General features: G+C 36.5%; 1 protein-coding gene across 1 annotated transcript; it reads left to right on the forward strand.

Annotated features, from left to right (window-relative positions):
• The first annotated feature begins 428 nt into the window (after positions 1-428).
• Positions 429-17,678, forward strand: LOC127656411 (glucocorticoid-induced transcript 1 protein). Its single transcript, XM_052144734.1, has 8 exons — positions 429-812; positions 4,236-4,357; positions 8,658-8,744; positions 9,056-9,154; positions 11,349-11,489; positions 11,583-11,718; positions 13,128-13,248; positions 16,148-17,678. The coding sequence occupies exons 1-8, from the start codon at positions 752-754 to the stop codon at positions 16,386-16,388; spliced, it is 1,008 nt and encodes a 335-aa protein (XP_052000694.1). The 5' UTR covers positions 429-751; the 3' UTR covers positions 16,389-17,678.
• Positions 17,679-17,917: the final 239 nt, after the last annotated feature.

The following is a 17,917-nucleotide window of genomic DNA, read 5'->3' on the forward strand; positions in this document are numbered from 1 at the left end:
AATTGTCTCACAGAACAAATAACAGCATATGGGCCTGGACATGATGGTGAGTAAATACATTAATTCCACTTTTGGGTTCACAATTACTTTAAGATCATCTCTAGATCTTTCATGTAAAGGTTTTCAGAATGTAAATAAGACTCCTACACTTTCTCTGTTCACCAGAGGATGAAAAACATACATTTGATCTCTCAAACCAACAACAGGCTGTTTTTCCATACAACCCCAGACTCCACCCCAACAAGAACTACAATGGGCCCATTGGCTCTTTGTTGTTGGAACATAAGAGACATAAGCCAATGACGAAAAAGCTATGTGTGATTTCTTCTCCAACCAAACATCAACGCAAGCTCCTTCCACCCGCCCATAGACCGAACTGCAACACATCTGTCATTATTCTTACATTATTATAACAGGAGCACTGAAGAGTTAGACCTGCATCTGAACGTCTGCATTCACATGCATGCAAAGTTATACAGGGAATGAAAACCCGGTATGTGCAGAATAATTTAAGAGGAAGCAGCGTTTAATTATAGTGCGGCTTTTCGCATGAACTCATTTTCAGTTCTTGTTCTGGAGTTTGTATACAGTGCGTATTTACTCACCAAATGCAACAACTTCAGCAGACTTTTGCCTGTCCGTGCCAAAGACCCTCTGTGATGAAGTGATTGGTGGTGATCTCTTCACATTTTGCGCTTTAAAACCTACCAGAATTCCTTCATGACCATTATCATCCTCAGATACTGTTGATATGAAGCAGATTAAGCCCACCAGGATCCAGTCAGAGACTCACTTTATAACAGCAGGGAGAGGTGAGTGTTTGCTTTGTTTGGAAAACTGTAAAAGGAATTAAATTAAAGCTACAGTATGTAAAACTGTGTAATCTGTGCGGTCCGTTTAATGCTGTAAGCCTGCTTTTGCTTAAACCATTTGCATATGATATATGGCTCCCAGTATGAAATGAACCCAGTATAACTGAAAACTTTCACAATAGATATTCATTGTAAATTCAAGTCAATTTCCTTTATCAGATTGTATATATGAATGTATGTATATGTATGTTCCATGATCTATTTGTGCAGTTATGTTTAAAAGTGCATAGGGAGGATTTTGTTGGTTTTAGCCTTTGTGTAAGTGGAACATGTATAGATTTGTACAGTCAGATACAAGTTGATTTATCCACAGCAAAGGGATTTTTTTTATTTTTATCAAAATATGGTCATTGCAATGTGGCACTGTAAATCCATTTGCAGCCTATTTTTCCAAAGGTTATGCAGTAAATAGGACAATTAGGAATGATTCAACTAAAAGCTATTGTTATTTATGTGTGCAAATGAACTGTTGGAATGCATTAGTTCCTGTAAAAAAAAAACAATAGTTCAAAGTGACTTTTTAAAAGATAATTTTATGTTTAATTTATTTTATTTTTTTATTACATTTCAGTATGAGAGGAACTTATTTATAACCATAATATGAATACAGTATGGACATATGTAGATACATTTTATTTTGTAAAGTGGCCTTTATTTATTATACTGCTATCTAGCAATACTTAATTGTGATTGGTCTGTCACTGTTTTCTGCAGTCAAATACATTTGTATATTGACCACTAATATTTAAATCGTTATATTTGTTTGTTGTCCTTTACAACTTATTTTTTCTTTTTTTAGCTGTGCTTGTTTCATGTCTCTCATATCACTCAGCGATCTCGTTCTTGACACATAATAATAGAGTATCAACTCAAATCAATATTTCATGTTTATTTATTTATTTGGAAAGTAACTGCATTTATAAGTGGAATAATTCACGGTAAGCTGGTCATTACCGCAAAATTGATGGCAAAATATTTTATTTTCAAATTGCAGTTAAGTATCGAGCTTATCCCTTAAACCACCTTTGAACATATTCCCTCAGAATTGAGAGTAAGGCTGTCACATTGGCAATGTTCGGAAAAGGATACTTCCATACTACACTTGCTATTTCTGTAGTATGCAGTATGTATACTACGCTCAGTATGTGAATTTAATGTATGCATGGAATACCAGGATGATCTACTACATTTTCAAAAAATGCACAGTATACAACAGAGCACACTGAGTGACACCTGAACCGGGAGAATATCGTTCTCGCAAAATGCGTTCTGTTTCACACACTAGTTTATAGTTTAATATATAGTATAATATAATATAAATATATAGTATACTGCACAGTATTCTGTAAGTAGCAAGCAAGTGTTGGGTTAGTTACTCAAAATAAGTAATCCACTACAAATGACTAATTACGTCTCTAAAATGTAATTAGATTACTTCATCTAAAAAGTAATCACATTACAATTTTTTTTACTTTTAAGTTACTTTCTATATACTTTCTATACTTTCCTTGAAAAGTTTTTGTTTTTCGCTAAAATTCAAAATGTCTATATTTTCTCGTCGTTCGTTGTCATACACCCTTCAGCTGTCACAGAAGCGCTAACAGACATACATATTAATTAACATTTGAATTGTATTATACATATTACTTTAGTGCAAGTAATGTACTAAAAAGTAATTACTTTAATTAAAAGTCAGTAACTGTAATCTGATTACAATCATTTAAAATGTAATGAGTTATACTACTTTTTTGACTAAAAAGTAATTTGATTACATTATCTAATTACTTTGCAATTGGATACACCCAATGCTTGTAATAAGTTACTATTCCATTCCGTAAAATTGCCATTGTCTTATCTACTTGTTTCATTGTGTTGTCAATTGTCAACAAGTGCTTTAATTGTGCAAGTTCACATGTCTTTAGCAAAGAATTTGAAGAACAACATTACTGAAAATCATTCACATTTTGAGGCCTGTCCTTACTTATATCTGTAAACTACTATTCTCTAAACTGTTTTAGCAAAAAGTGCTCAACCTACAGTATTAGTCAGACAGCTCTCTGTCTCACATCCACATGGAGTGCCTGATGCTGGTGTAGATTTGCATTTGAAATGCTTCCTTTGTGTGGACAAAGGCCCTGCAGCTGCCCTCACAGCAATCTGCAAGTGAATGTAGCGCAGCCATCCCCCAACAAGAGCTTTCAAAAAGGTGTGTGTATGCCTAAAATGTTTCAGAGTTGATAGTTATCATTCAGAACGCTGCAGAGTGGAGGTCAAATCTGTGTCTATCTATTGTTCTATCTGTTTATCATATGCAATTTTTAACAAGGCAAAGTATTCAAAGTACACAAGGCCTTACATTTTAATAACTTTTTGGACAAGACTTTGTCAAGCCAAAATCAAATTTAGTCTTAACAGAACTTGTCTAGTTTTTTTGTACACGTCAAACAGTCAACTAAGCATAAGCCATATTTTGGATGCTTTGCATATGTTTTGACATTTGTGCTTGCACAAGCGCAAACGCATGCAGGAATCGCTCTGTGTGCTGTGGGCTGCATGCAACCGGGTTGTTGTGAATTTCAGCTGTCCGTGCATGTGTATACATGCATGTGGGTTTGATGAGAAGTTTCACTTTGTTTCATTTCCTCCGCCTTGGAGCGTAACCTGAGAACAGTCATTTAAAGGGCACTCAATCTATTGACATAGTTGCTGTTATTTTGCATATCATTTTTGCATATCTTTTTGTTCGTGCGAGTGTTGTGTGTGAAGTCGTATTAACAGGGTTGTGTATTCAGTTCTCCATTGCATTTGTGAAAAGCATTTTGTTTTTCTTTTTTTGTGAAATCTGCTAGCTAAGTGAAACATCACTATTATTATCATTCATACATAGAGCCAGATATTTCAACTGAATGTGTTGCTTGAATCCACTGTATGTCACTTTGGATAAAAGTGTAAAAAAATGTATAAAAATCCCCATAGACTTGCATAGACTGTATTGAAGATGGGACCAGAGCAATATCTAGTTACCAGAATATCATGATGAAATTGAGGCGGCCATTTTTGCCTTGGGCTGGTAAGCAACCACCCAGAACACGTTAGTAACCACATAGACACGCCCTGGGAACCACTCACATTTTCTTAAGAAAAATGGAAAAAAATAAATAAAAACCAGTTTCATTTATTTCCATTCCATCATGAAAACAATATGTTCTTGTTCTGTTTCAGTACAGCTCTGAAAGTGCAGGCAAACGTTTATCACTTTCATGTGACACCCATCAACTTCCTCTCTATCACTCTAGTGCAGTAATGCTACCTGTCACTGTCCATTGCCTACATGTCATACACATCTTCTCTTTTTCTTACTAGTACGCCCGGCCAATCGACAGCCGCCCTCATTGGACAACCTACCCGAGCAGTATCTGATTGGACAGTGGCCGAGAGAGGTGAACCAACCCCAGCCGTCCTGTATGAGTGATAAAGCCACACAGGTGAGACACATTCATATAGGTAAAACAATGTTACATACATAGTTACACATTCAGTGGCCCCAGAAGGTATTTAATTCATTGCATTAGATGGCACAATATCAAAGCATAATCTGCAAAGAAATAATGCTAGAGCTTTTCTCAGATATAATTGTTCTTGTCTCAAGGTGAGATTATTTAGTGGATGCAAGATGTCAGTTCACCTCAAGTTCACACTGGTGTCACAGTTCGTCATTGTTTTATTTTGAACATGATATCTATTGGTTTATCATTCAATATCTAACAACACTCTTTTTTTATGAAATGTATACATGGAAAGTGGGTCTTGTGCTATCTTTCTTTAAAACATAGGCCACTTGGTTTGATATTTTATTATCTTCTAATGCAGTGACATTCATACATTTATATATATAGTGTGGCATCAAGTCGCTAAAAGTACACTTTATAATAATATTTCATTTGTTAACTGTAAATGCATTAGGTATAATGAACTAACAATGCACAACATTTTTGACAATGTTTATTCATCTCTGTTGATGCTAGGCCACACCTACACTAATCTATTCTCATTTGAAAACTCCATTTTCAGTTTCTTGACTTCACTGAGCACTAGCGTTAAGTGCAGCGCAATGCCATATGTCATAAGCTCAAAATCTGGGCACTGCCATGAAGTGTTTTCAGGCAAGCATGCACTAAGTCTAGGCACTAATATGCTTGGGGAAATCGTGCACACAAAGTGCAAATGGGCTGGGTCAAGTGCAATTTAATTCTGAGGTTCTTCTCTGGTTATTATATACTCCATGTCTTGTCAAGCACCAGTGATATAAACAAAGAATGTAAGAATTTCATAAGAATTTGGTAGTGTAAATTGACTGTATGCAATGAATTAGAAGAATACAAATTTTATTTTGTGAATTAACTGCTTCCATGTTGAATGTCAGGCATATTTCTAGTGCCACACTACTTTTATACGCATTGGAAAATGTGGTTCTCGTCAGTATTTGTATGTAAGTATTTTATATAATTTTGATCTACTTACACACCAATTATGGCTAGTGATTGTATTGGCCTTCCAGGTTAGGCTATGAATTGTTGCACGCATGTCACTTATACCGGTCAATTTTGCTTTCAAAGGTAATTTCATGATATGAAACTTGAAAAAAGTAAACCAAACACATTCACAACCCATTTTACTTCCTCTAAATAAACGTTGGGCAGGAATTTATCGGATTGTAAAAAGTGGATGTTACATACAAGAATAAAGCCAGGTGGTTGAAGGGAAGGGGTATAAAAATAAGAAAGGCGGAGCAAAATATAACATTTTGTTAGACATCATATTTACTCGTGCGCCGATGAATTGTGCAAAAGTTGATAGGATCAATTGTGATTTCATGTTGACTTGAGTGTTCAAAAATATTATGGGGCCACTATATACTGAAAAACGCTCTTAGGGATTCTAGTTTGCTCGGCTTTAGTTGCTATCTTGACTATCTGTGTGCAGTTAGGTTTTTCAGACTTTTTTGTATCTGTGCTGCCATAGAAAGTTCTCTCTCGTGTTGTGTGGAGTGAATTCTTTCTGGAGGTGCAGCACTTTGCACCTGTCGCTCTCTGTCTGTGTGTGTGTGTGTGAGTAGGTGTGTGAACACAGTACCTAAGGGTCGAGAGAGCACATGGCTCTGTCTCTGCACCACCTGGCGCTCTCTGACAGCTCTTTGTGTGTCTACGCTGAGCTGCCTGCCGCGAGAGCCATACACATGCTAATGTCTGATCCGGCTCGCGGCGGCCTTGCGCTTCCAGAGCATAGAATGTCAAAATCATCCTGGTGCTCTCAACATCTTTCTTCTCTTTGTGCATTGAGGGTAACACACAACCACTCGGAGGCTCTTTGTTGACAGTAGCAGCTTAGCCATTGTTTAAACTGATTAGTGAATAAATTATTAGTGTTTTAATAGTTGTTTAAAGTCGACATGAAATCAAATTATCTTGTTGTGTGCGATTCATTTGTGTATGTTATTCAAGTAAAAAAATAATTTATTGAAAAAAAAACATTTCATCAAAATAGAAGAAATTGCTTCGCCTCTTAAACGACTTTCCTTTTCAAACAATGTCACCAAGACCTCTTATTTTTCAATACCAGTGACTTGGCTCCTATGACTTACAATAGACTGCAACAGTGCCCGTCCACTTTTTCAGCCGTCTGGGTTCCGGAAGTATTTTCCCCATTCATTTCTACCAAACCAACCAGCTCCAAGAAGAATCACAACATTGCAAACTTTGTTTTGAGGCCAAAAAGTATTTGAAAATTGGACATAAAGACAGGTACAAGGCTGTGTACTTACCGTCTTTCATGAAGGCACAAACTGAAATCCCATGAATGATTGCGAATGATGACATTGAATGAAAGACTATGGGAATATATAAAACAATTGATTTTAGGTTGTTCGAGTCTGCCATTCACATTGTGTCATGGGAACGCGCGGTCACTCCGAGGCACATTTCGTGGGTTTCGATGGCTGCGGGTCTCTGATTGGTGAAGCTTTCTTTGCTGGGCCATGGGTAATGTAGTTGTTTACCATGAATTTCGCTATCAAACACGACTTTTAAACAATGAAGTTGAAATAACGCATATGAATGCTTCAATGGAAGCATATACCTTCGATGAACAACCTCGTAGATCACGGTAGGTCTGTCTTTAAAGTTTTACAAGTTATCGTTGAAAATCAACTCGTCTATGGAATAAATGAATGGGATTTTTACTTCCGGAAACAGACTGTTGCAATTTATACAGGCATCACATTTTTGCTAGCCTCCTATCCAACACTTTTTTGAAAGAAAGGAAATGTCTGTGAACAGATTTGGTTTCACATTCCATATTTATTAATGCAAAACAAATGATTGATGTCAATAACCTGTAATACTTTTTCCTCGTTTCGTTTAATAGGAAAGTTATTTTAAGGGGATATATTTTATGGTTAGGCTTATGTTTGGGTTAGGGGTTAAACTTAGGAAAAAATGTTATAACATCATTTGTTGGTTCATTTTTTATCTTTATGGAAGTAGAAGTCGTACGTTTTCGTACGTGCAAACTTGTACCTTTTTTTTCCCGATTTTGCCATTTCATGCTATAATTTCGGCTTGTCATAAGATTATGTAAAATGGGTGGCGAACAGCATTTCATGGTGACTTAAAAGGGTCATATAATGAGAAATCCAATTTTATTTGATCTTTTGAAATAAAAGAGATCGATACTGTAACTTTCAGAATTCAAAAAACACTTTGTGGTAACTAAGGTGTTCTGGGTGGTTGCTAGGTGGCCCAAGTAAAAAAAAAAAGGTCCATGTCCAAGTCCCTGTCATATCCTGGTCTCTAAATATGGCTTGGATTTCTTCTTTAATACAAGTCTATGGGGATTCTACATTTTTTATCAGGTAAAACAGTAAGTATGAAATCTTAGAAAACATTTCTTAGTGAATTAGTTTTTTTTAAAGACGCATATGTACGTAGGAGTTTAGAGAATTGCACAATTAGCTTTACTTCACTTGAAGAGCACTATTTGTATAACACACAGAGTTGCTGCCTATGTAGAGCATTCTAGATTGCTCGCTTATGAGGTTCCATTTCAGTTAGAATGATGCCTTTTTAAGGCAGCTGCCTATGTAGGCTGTAGACAGGAAGGTAGAGCACTAGGTATCGGAACTGTCAATATATCTCCAAATAGAAAACTGTGCAGCAGTGCAACTGTTCAATGACCCTTATGTCATGATGTAATTATATTTTTGCTCCCTATGTGATACCTCACCCTTCACCTTTACTTTGTAAGACTTCAAGGTTATCAGCCGGCATACCACACAACAAAACACATTCAAGACAGCCTGGATGTTCAAGTTGTAACATGACACTGCAGAGAAATAACATAAGAAGAAAGATTGAACTGCACTTCAAAAGTGGTGCAAGTTGTCCGTCATTTGTGGCTCTTTGTATCTCCAGGTCTCCGTTCATTTTTGTATTGTGGTTTTGGTCAAAGAGACGCATTTACCTACCACAATCATCCTGTTGTTGCTTTATGAGAAACTGACATATCTAGGTTGCATATCTTAAAGGTTATATTGTACTGTATACACAACATAACAGAAAAGGACCTTAAGATGTCATATACAATACAATCAACCATTTATTAGTAGTGTTTGCTAAGGGAAGCGTCACTTAATCATGCTTATGAAATATGTGCAGACTTTGTAATATGAATTTCATGCTTTAAAAAACATGCCTGTTCTTCTCACCCATGTTGTTATGTTTATTACAGACACCAGGCTTTTGGAGTGAAGATGAGGGTGAAGTGAAAATACACAAGCGCTCAGCATCATGGGGCAGCTCTGACCACCTTATAGAGGTCTGTATGCATGGGAATACTTACACATACACAGCGTGCACATATGTAATGTCTTCAGAATATATCAAACAACTGGTAATGTCTTAATAGGAATACTTCAAGCATATAATTAGTCTGTTTTCCTATTATGATCTGGAAACATCCACACAGTATTCAATTCAATTTAAGCTACAAAACAACTTATTGTCGTGGCACATCTAGTATTTTCCTGTCTTTTGATTCCAGAAGAACCAATATAAAGCTCAGATTTTATTCACTGTATGTCGCATGTTCCTCTCTTACGTTCCTAATGGTAAAAATGTGATTTCTAGATCGCTAAACTCCGTCAGCAGCTGCAGCGCAGTTTGCAGGGGAGTCGCAGTATCAAGGAGAAAGAAGATGGGATGTTCACGCAGTCGAACCAGGCTCAGGTATGCTGTAAACGCTATTAAGTTAGCAGAAATAAAAAAGATTGTGGCAATTACACGTTAATAATACGTTAATAAACTCCTAAGTTTAAGTTAAAGGTGCTGCAAGCGATTTTAGCCATTCTAACTTCCACGAGACTGAGCTGTTGATTTAGCCACGGCCCCTTTTCCAAAACACTGCACCGATACTGTTGAAACCGACACTTAAGTACGTTCCCACGGTTGTAAGACACAACAGTAGTGAAATAGCGCCCTCAACAGACAAATTATAAATCAGAATATGGCATTGAGCCTTAATAATGTGCTGCAACAACAACACTATGAGAACGCACGGAATGATTGACAGCCAGAAAGTGTCAGAGAGCATGGCCCGCGGACACACGTGTTTGCTGTTTACAAAGTGTAGAGTTGTCACTGAGACTGATTAGACATCTCATGATACTTATTTCAGTGCTATCTTTCAGGAGGGAGGAATATTTTTGCATACCTTTCCTCTGTAATCGCTTACAGCACCTTAAATAAACTTTCAGATTTTCATTTTGTACTACACATGCATGTGGATTGCTATTAACTCATACGTTTTGATCGCACTTGACTTAAAATGTAACTCCATGGCTGAACTTAAAATAAACAAGTAATCTCAACTCTAGAAAATCTAGCTATTACAGTGAATGCTAGCCTGCTGAATACATGATAATTGGTAACACTATGCTTTGATTAGCATAGCAATTGCTCAATAAGTGGTGGAAGTATAGTGGGCTTAAGCACAGAACTGGTAAGCAGAAGTTTGAAGTTTCGATCCCAACAGCCATCACTATTGTGCTCTTGAGCTAGGCGCTTAACTCCAGGTTGCGAGGGGGGATTGTCGCTGTAATAGCTTTGGATAAAAGCATCTACCAAATACATATATTTAAATGTAACATTCTTAACTTGTACCGTTCCTCATAACATTAGCTCAAGCTCCACTTTTCACCATAATGGTAACACCCAAAACTCCAACATAAGAGAAACTCTTCTAAATAACACAACAAAACCATAAACACTAACAAGTCTCCCCCCTTTACATTTCTCTTGCAGTTCAGTTATGAGAATTAGATGGGCTGGCATGCAATTTTGTCATGAATATTGGCCTAAAAATAGGCTTCATTTTCTTTAGGTAAAATAGAATTCTGTTTTGATTTAGGGGGTTTGATCTTGACCGGTTTTATGAAATGTACCTATGTTTGTATATGTATATATGCATGGTCTATGATCTGCCTTTAATATATATATATATATATATATATATATATATATATATATATATATATATATATATATATATATATATATATATATATATTAGGGCTGTCGATTTAACGTGTTAATTCAGTGTGATTAATTTTACAAAAAATAACACGTTAAACAAGTGAACGCAATTAATCTCATGCCCACGGACCATAATAAGGAAGATTCCTGAGAAATGCAAGCTTGTAGTACCACCTGTTTACTCCAGAGGGCAGTAAGTGAAATTTCAGCTGTATGAGCAACGCACAGTTTATACAGTGAACAAAACACTTCAGTAGGCAGAACAACAAACATGCTTACGTTCTTGCGTTCAAAACACATGAAGGAGCGCAAATGCGATCTAAGGGATCTCAAGGTGTGTTTAAAGATTGAGTATTAAACTGTATTTAACTTGACACAGTGACCTAAACATTTTATGTTTAATACACAACACACCTGAGACGCTGGGTTCTTAAACAAGCACTCATAATAAATCTCGAACTGATTGACAAATTCACTTGTGAAATGGATTGCTGTGAACTGTGTGACAATGATTGACTTATGATCAATAATATGGTAATAAACAATACATTGTATTCTAAAGCCGCTTTTTGTTTTATCAATGATTAAATCTTCTGCTTCAGTAATATAATGCATTTAAATTATCTGAATATTTTTTTATTATATATATATATAATATATAATTTTTTAATATTTAAAGATAACTATGTATAATCATTATATGTTGAATTATTGATATATGAGGGGCTTTCTCAGCAAATATTTGTATATGCAATTAATCACGATTAATTAATCGGGACACCATGTAATTAATTCGGTAAAAGTTTTTAATCAATTGACAGCCCTAGTGTATATATATATATAATATTTTATTTATATGTTTTTGTAACAAAAATGCTGTTTGTTTCAGAACAAGCTGGTCTCGGCATCTACATCTAATATGGTGCTTTCAAGACCCGTCATATATAGAATGCCCAGCTATAGTGACTGTATTAATCAAGAGCTGGAGAATGTGTTTGTCTGTGACAACGGGGGGAGGAAGCACGACAAGGTATGCAAAAACAAACACTCATTTCGGTTGTTTAAAACACTTTTGCATGCTGCATATTCTCACTGCACGCTCTCTGTGTTTGTCCTGGTTCAGGCTCTGGAGGTGCGAGATGGCGGTCGTGCTCCTGTTCCTCCTCTTCATCCCAGTGATGTTCACACTCACAGCGTGGAGGCGCAGCTCACCTGCAGTCCCTGTTACTGCTGCTCTCCCACTGCAGACTCTGAGACAGGTACCACAAACGTCTGTAACGTATGTGCACTCAAGACATAACAATTGGAGGGAAATTGTGCTTAATTGACATACATGTCACAATTGTCCTAATATTTATGTCCATAAATATTTCTCTTAAAATTAATTATTTTAATTTAATGTTAAATTGATTTTAATTTTGTCACTTTTAATCTGGTATTTGGGAAATTCAGCTGAGCACCAGCTTATCCAGGCTGATCTTAAATCATGTTAATTCATAATGCATTACCTAATGTAAACATATCGATACAACTTTTCTTTTTATAAATGTATTAGTATATGTTGAAATAAACATTAACTGAGATTTATAAGTGCTGTCAAAGTTTTGTTCATTGTTAGTTCTTGTAATCTAACAACAACTTGGAAACTTGTTAACAAATACAACCTTATTGTAAAAAGTTACGAATATACCTTAAGCCTCCTACACACTACATGACTTTCAGAGATGTCGGATCGTGGTACCGTTCATATTACACAACTGTCTGTCTTGTCACTGAAGTCGTAGCGTTTTCAAATTACACGATGAATCGGCGACTGGGGTGAACACATTACAAGACATTTCACTATTGACGAATCCTCGACGACTCTGCCTGAACTCCAAATTACGTTTCACAACAGAGTACACGTGAGAAATGATACGAGATATGAAAACAAATGCATGATCATATGTTATGCATTTCAGAATATGACGGTTAACCATATATTTTATTGGTTACAATATGAAAAAGTTCCTCCTACTGAAAAATCTAACTATTTGCTTACCTGACTGTCCAAGAGAAATGGCCATTTCTCTCCAACTCTTCTCTTTCTCCACCCGGTTTTGGTACAGTTCAGAGGAAACATCAAATTTGTCCTCCATCTTTTCGGTCCAATGAGACTTTCTTGATACCGTATCCATGCTAGTTGATGTTCTATTGCAGGTACATCAGGACTCCTCCCACTGAAACTTCCCACGCCCCGTTTCTTGCTCTCTCACTGGCTGTAGGTCAACGCTGCAGTTGTATTCAGTAAAACATATTTCATATTGCATGATTTGGAGTTGCAGACAGGTCCAGATATTTAACATTCTAGATATCTCGCTGACATCGGCGACGCTTCTCTCAGATCACGTCTTTGATAGTTCATACATTGCGATCGTCGTTCACGGGAGCGAGCTCCGATTTGCCCACGATTTCAGGCTTTTGTCGGCGATCTCCAAAAAACTGTCAGTGAGCGAAAATTGGGCTTAAAATCATGTAACCTCGGCATTAGTATTCTTTGAAGCACCTGGCTTGGAGTAATTGTTAATGTAATGATTCATGAATATAGTAATCATTAAGTTCCATGGTATTGCCACACATTTTTTATGGATAGGTTTGCTGATATAAAAGCTTTATTTTGTCTTGTCAGATTTCAGGAGCGGTTCACCTCTCCCTCAGCTCGCCAGCTCCCCAAAACCCAACAACAGTTATATGTTTAAACGGGAGCCTCCCGAGGGCTGCGAGAGAGTCAAAGTATTTGAAGATATTGCGTAAGTACATGTCACTCCGATGCTTTTGTGCATTATGATGAGAATGCTTTTAGGGTGTTCACGGTCATGAAAATGGAATGAAATACTTTACAGCTGAGTATAAACAAACAAAAATTACTATGACTTTTGAAGATTTAATTAATTCCCAAGATTTTTTTAGTCCCGGAAATCACGGTTTTAACATTTCCAAGATTTTTCATCACTGTGTGATAATGGTATTCTTTGTGGTATCTTGCAGTAAAAACATCATGGATTATGAATATGGCAACTATACAGTACCATTGTATCAAAGTACCATGTGAAATAAACCACATTTCAGAAACATCCACTGCTCAAAATTTTGCAAACATTTTTATTTCACTGGTAAAAGATAAACATAAACAATGATCAAAACCAAAATCTGAAATGCAATGGATCAATATTTACTGTGTAATCCATTATTATTTAGAGGGGGGTCAAAATGAAAATTCTCACATATGATTTTGGAGAAATATTACAGATTAAAAAAAAAAAACCATAGTAAGGTGTCAGCATCATTTTTATTTTTACACAGTTATGTAGGTCTATTAGTAAAATCAGTTGACTTCATCACCCCTTGTTGCATTATATGCAATATAATATATACGTATATATTGTGTTGGTTTTCCAAAGTTGGAGTGCCTATATCTGCAGACGTATTAAATATTCTTTTAGATTCTGGTTCAGAACAAACTTCTCTTTTTTGATCTTCATTTTTAAGGCCCTGTATGCTTAAATCCCACAGAAATGGGGCTCTCAATGTGGTTCTATTGGCACTTTTCCACTGCACGTTACAGTTTCACTTGCCTCAACTCTGCTCGCTTTACTTTTCTGAGCTTGCATTTCCATTGCAGTTTAGTGCCGCCTCAACGTGGATGGGATTATAGGCTGATTGTCATAGTTGAGGCACCTCTACTGCCGTGACATCATTTTAAATGTGACACAAACACTACTGACCATAAACAATAACACGACCGCTAGCTGTTAGCTACTAGCTCATTGAGCTGCATAAAGCAGATGTTGCATGGTGATTTTAGACAAGTGTAACAGTTAAATTGGCCTGGTTAGTTTAGTAGCAAGCTTTCCAGTATCTGGTCACCTAAATAAATGAAGCTTTCAAGCAGAGTATAGAGTTAACGTGACAACATACCATCCACCATTGAAGCTGAGTCCGGGGCACTCTCACTCCCATTGCTCGCCGGTTTTGATAGCGTCGTCCATTTGGTCGAACCACTTCCACTTTTCCTTGATGGTTCTGTAGTCACTTTTAAGTTTTTTTAACTTTTCCCTACACTGTTGGTAGGTCCGGTGGTAGCCGTGTGCGGCCAACAGCTGAGACACTTCCTGAGAGACTTTATCGTTTTGCTCATTGCTAAAGAGAGGAACATCTGCACCTCGTTAATTGACCACGGCGTGGTTTTGCGCACAGCCATTTCTTTTTTCACAATTCGAAAGTCGCGTGAACAAATTATACTGTTATCGCAATTGCTAACTTTAAAACTAGCGGGTTGATGTCGCGAAATCCAGTGATGCTGGTAGTGATGATTCTCCCTGACTAATCAGTGATCTGCAGGGTATTGACGTCACATTTAGTATCGGCTCCCTTGGAACCTCGACCGAGGTGGTACTAAAAAAAGTATCAGGTACCAGCTACTATCCACAGTGGAAAACCCCACAAAAAGCGAATTGAGTCGAGATGAGTTGTACCATGCAGTGGAAAACCCCATATGTGTGAATTGTTACATTTTGCTAATTTTCAACTGTGGAAAACCAAATGTGGGACACACGCTAAGAAGCTCATTGTTCTTGTCCAACTAAACAAAGAAATACAAATAATGTTGAAACTAGAAATGTATCTTTATTTATTCACATAAAAATTATATCAAAAGCTTGTTTTTCGATTTAACTTAAATCTAGTTTTTGGATTTGAGAAATGTTCATCTGCAAAGTTCTGGAATGCATTATATGGGGTCCAAGCACCAAACTTTACTCCTATCTTATAAACGAATAAATTAATAAAAATCTATTTGCTAGTTTTTCACTAGATGATACATTTTTTGGCAAATTAGATAAACGGCCTATGATGATATAGAAACAGTAGGTTGTTTAAAAAATTAATTCGGACATGTTTTGGTTTTTTTTATGTAAAAAATAATATATAGCTTTCCCCCTTTCAAAAATAAAAAAGGAGGGTGAAGTTTTTGGAATCATTTTAAAACCTTTTATTGTTTTTTTAAATTATATATATTAACATCAATTATAAGATTCTTAGCCTGAAAAAACTGCTGAAAACACACACACACACACACACATACACACACACACTAAAAAACCTGAGCCAAAAATTTACTTTTTAAAAAATATATTTTTTCTGATTTGACATTATAGGTCTTAGGTATAAATAAGGCAGCTTGTTTTTATTTTGTCATGTCAACTTTAACTGGGTAATATTTTGTGTTGATACAACAAAGCAATCAAAAATTATAGCGTTAAAAATATTATTTATCCTAGTGTCCAAAAATGTACCCCCTCATGGGCCCATCTAAGTCCTGTAGTTTTCTCCAAAATCATAGGCGAAAATTGTGATTTTGACCCCTTTAAAAACAATTGCATTACTCACTAAATATCGATCCTTGGTATTTCAAATTTTTCAAATATCTTTCACCAGTAAAAAAAAATCCAAAACAAACATTTAAGCCAAGGACCTCTGGATACGTTGCCTCTGAATGACCCCATAGTATCTTAAACCATCACTGCACCATGATACATTGTACATAGTTTTACTGTGTGACCGACACCAACCTTGTGGTTGCCTTATTCTTAGACTTCATGATTCTGTTCATGATCTTTGGTCTTATCATATGATTTTATTTCCTTGTAGCACTTGTAGGACACAAGGCTTCCCCATCTTTTCCTGCCCAGATAGAAACAAGGTGAACTTCTCTCCGAGCGGATCAGCGTTCTGTCCCGTAAAGCTGCTCTGTTCGTCTCTTTTCCCAGAAGACACCGCTGCTTGTTCCAGCTCTCTGGATAATCAAACTACAGGACAAACATCTGGTCTGTTTACAGGGGCCACGGTTCAAAATGGCTGCAGTATTAGAAAGTGCCTGCTGCTCAGTTAGCCACTCAGAGCTCAGAACTGAAACGATACTACCGTCAGCTAAGTGAAACGACCCAGAAGGGATTTTCTTGGAATTTTCTTAGCAATATTTCAGCATTTGTGAAGGCTTGTACAAAAGGACCACGATGTTGTAAGTTGCAAGAACCTTTGTGTGATTCTTCTGGGGTGCACAAACCTTTACTTAACCTTACAGGACATCTTACTAACCAGGTTATTCATGATAGATATGACATCTACAAGATTAACTGACAAACTGCTACTGAAATCAACAGACCCTCAAGGCAAACATCCAAAAATGTCCTCTCCTACCTTAACTCAGGGTTAACTTCCTTTAGGGTTGGGTGGTAAAATAAAAACAATTTTAATATTTTTGATGACTTTCAATATCGTCAAAATATATCATATTTTTTTATAAAAAAGTGTATCTCTAATTGGCTTACAAGGGAGGATTTTTGATTGAATCAGAGAAAACATCATTTAAACCTAACAGTCGATTTTGCCAATTAAGAGTTGAAGTGTTTAATGCAAGAAATACAAGTGGAAATTTATTTTAAACAAGGAAGAATAAAATGTTTTACTAAAACGTTTGAACCTTTTAGAGATGCCAAACAGAAACATCCATGAACATTAGTGGTAATGCAAACAAATGTATTAATTGAAATGCATGGTTGAGACTGATTCACCAAAATGAATCAAACTAAATGAAGAAAAACATCTCTGAAAAGTCAGGACATTTGAGAAGAAATGATTGCAAAACTCTTGTAATGACACAATCTTTTTTGGGGGGGGATTTTCTCCCCAATTTGAAATGCCCAATTCCCAATGCACTCTAAGTGAATCCGGGTGGCGGAGGACGAATCTCAGTTGCGTCTGAGACGTCAATCCGTGCATCTTATCATGTGGCTTGTTGAGTGCGTTACCGCGGAGAGGTAGAGCGTGTGGAGGCGTCACGCTATTATCTGCGGCATCCACGCACAACTCACCACACGCCCCACAGAGAGCGAACTACATTATTGTGACCATGAGGAGGTTCCCCCGAATGTGACTCTACCCACCCTAGCAACCGGGCCAATTGGTTGCTTAGGAAGCCTGACTGGAGCCACTCAGCACACCCTGGAATCAAACTTGCGACTCCAGATGTGGTAGTTAGCGTCTTGAGCTACCCAGGCCCCTGTAATGACACAATCTTAATAAACAAGTGCTGGCTAATTAAAGCACATAATCATTTTATATATATAGCCCAACCCTAACTTTACATTCTTGTGTATTAAACAGTTATAATGGTGTTTTTAAGCATTTTTTATACATGTGACGGTTATTAATAAATATGAATGCAATTTTTCAAAGCATAATATTTGCAAACATTTTACTCCAAGCATCTTCTTCCTGGATTTTTTAATACAGCATGTCTGTGATTCATAATGAGGACTTTGGGTGGATTTTTTTGTATTAAACTGATGTTTTATAAATCATTCCAATCAGTGCATATATTGAGATAACATTTAATAATTGTATGAATACTAACAGATA

The sequence above is a fragment of the Xyrauchen texanus genome, chromosome 15, assembly GCF_025860055.1.
Source record: "Xyrauchen texanus isolate HMW12.3.18 chromosome 15, RBS_HiC_50CHRs, whole genome shotgun sequence".
In the NCBI taxonomy this organism is placed as follows: Eukaryota; Metazoa; Chordata; class Actinopteri; order Cypriniformes; family Catostomidae; genus Xyrauchen; species Xyrauchen texanus.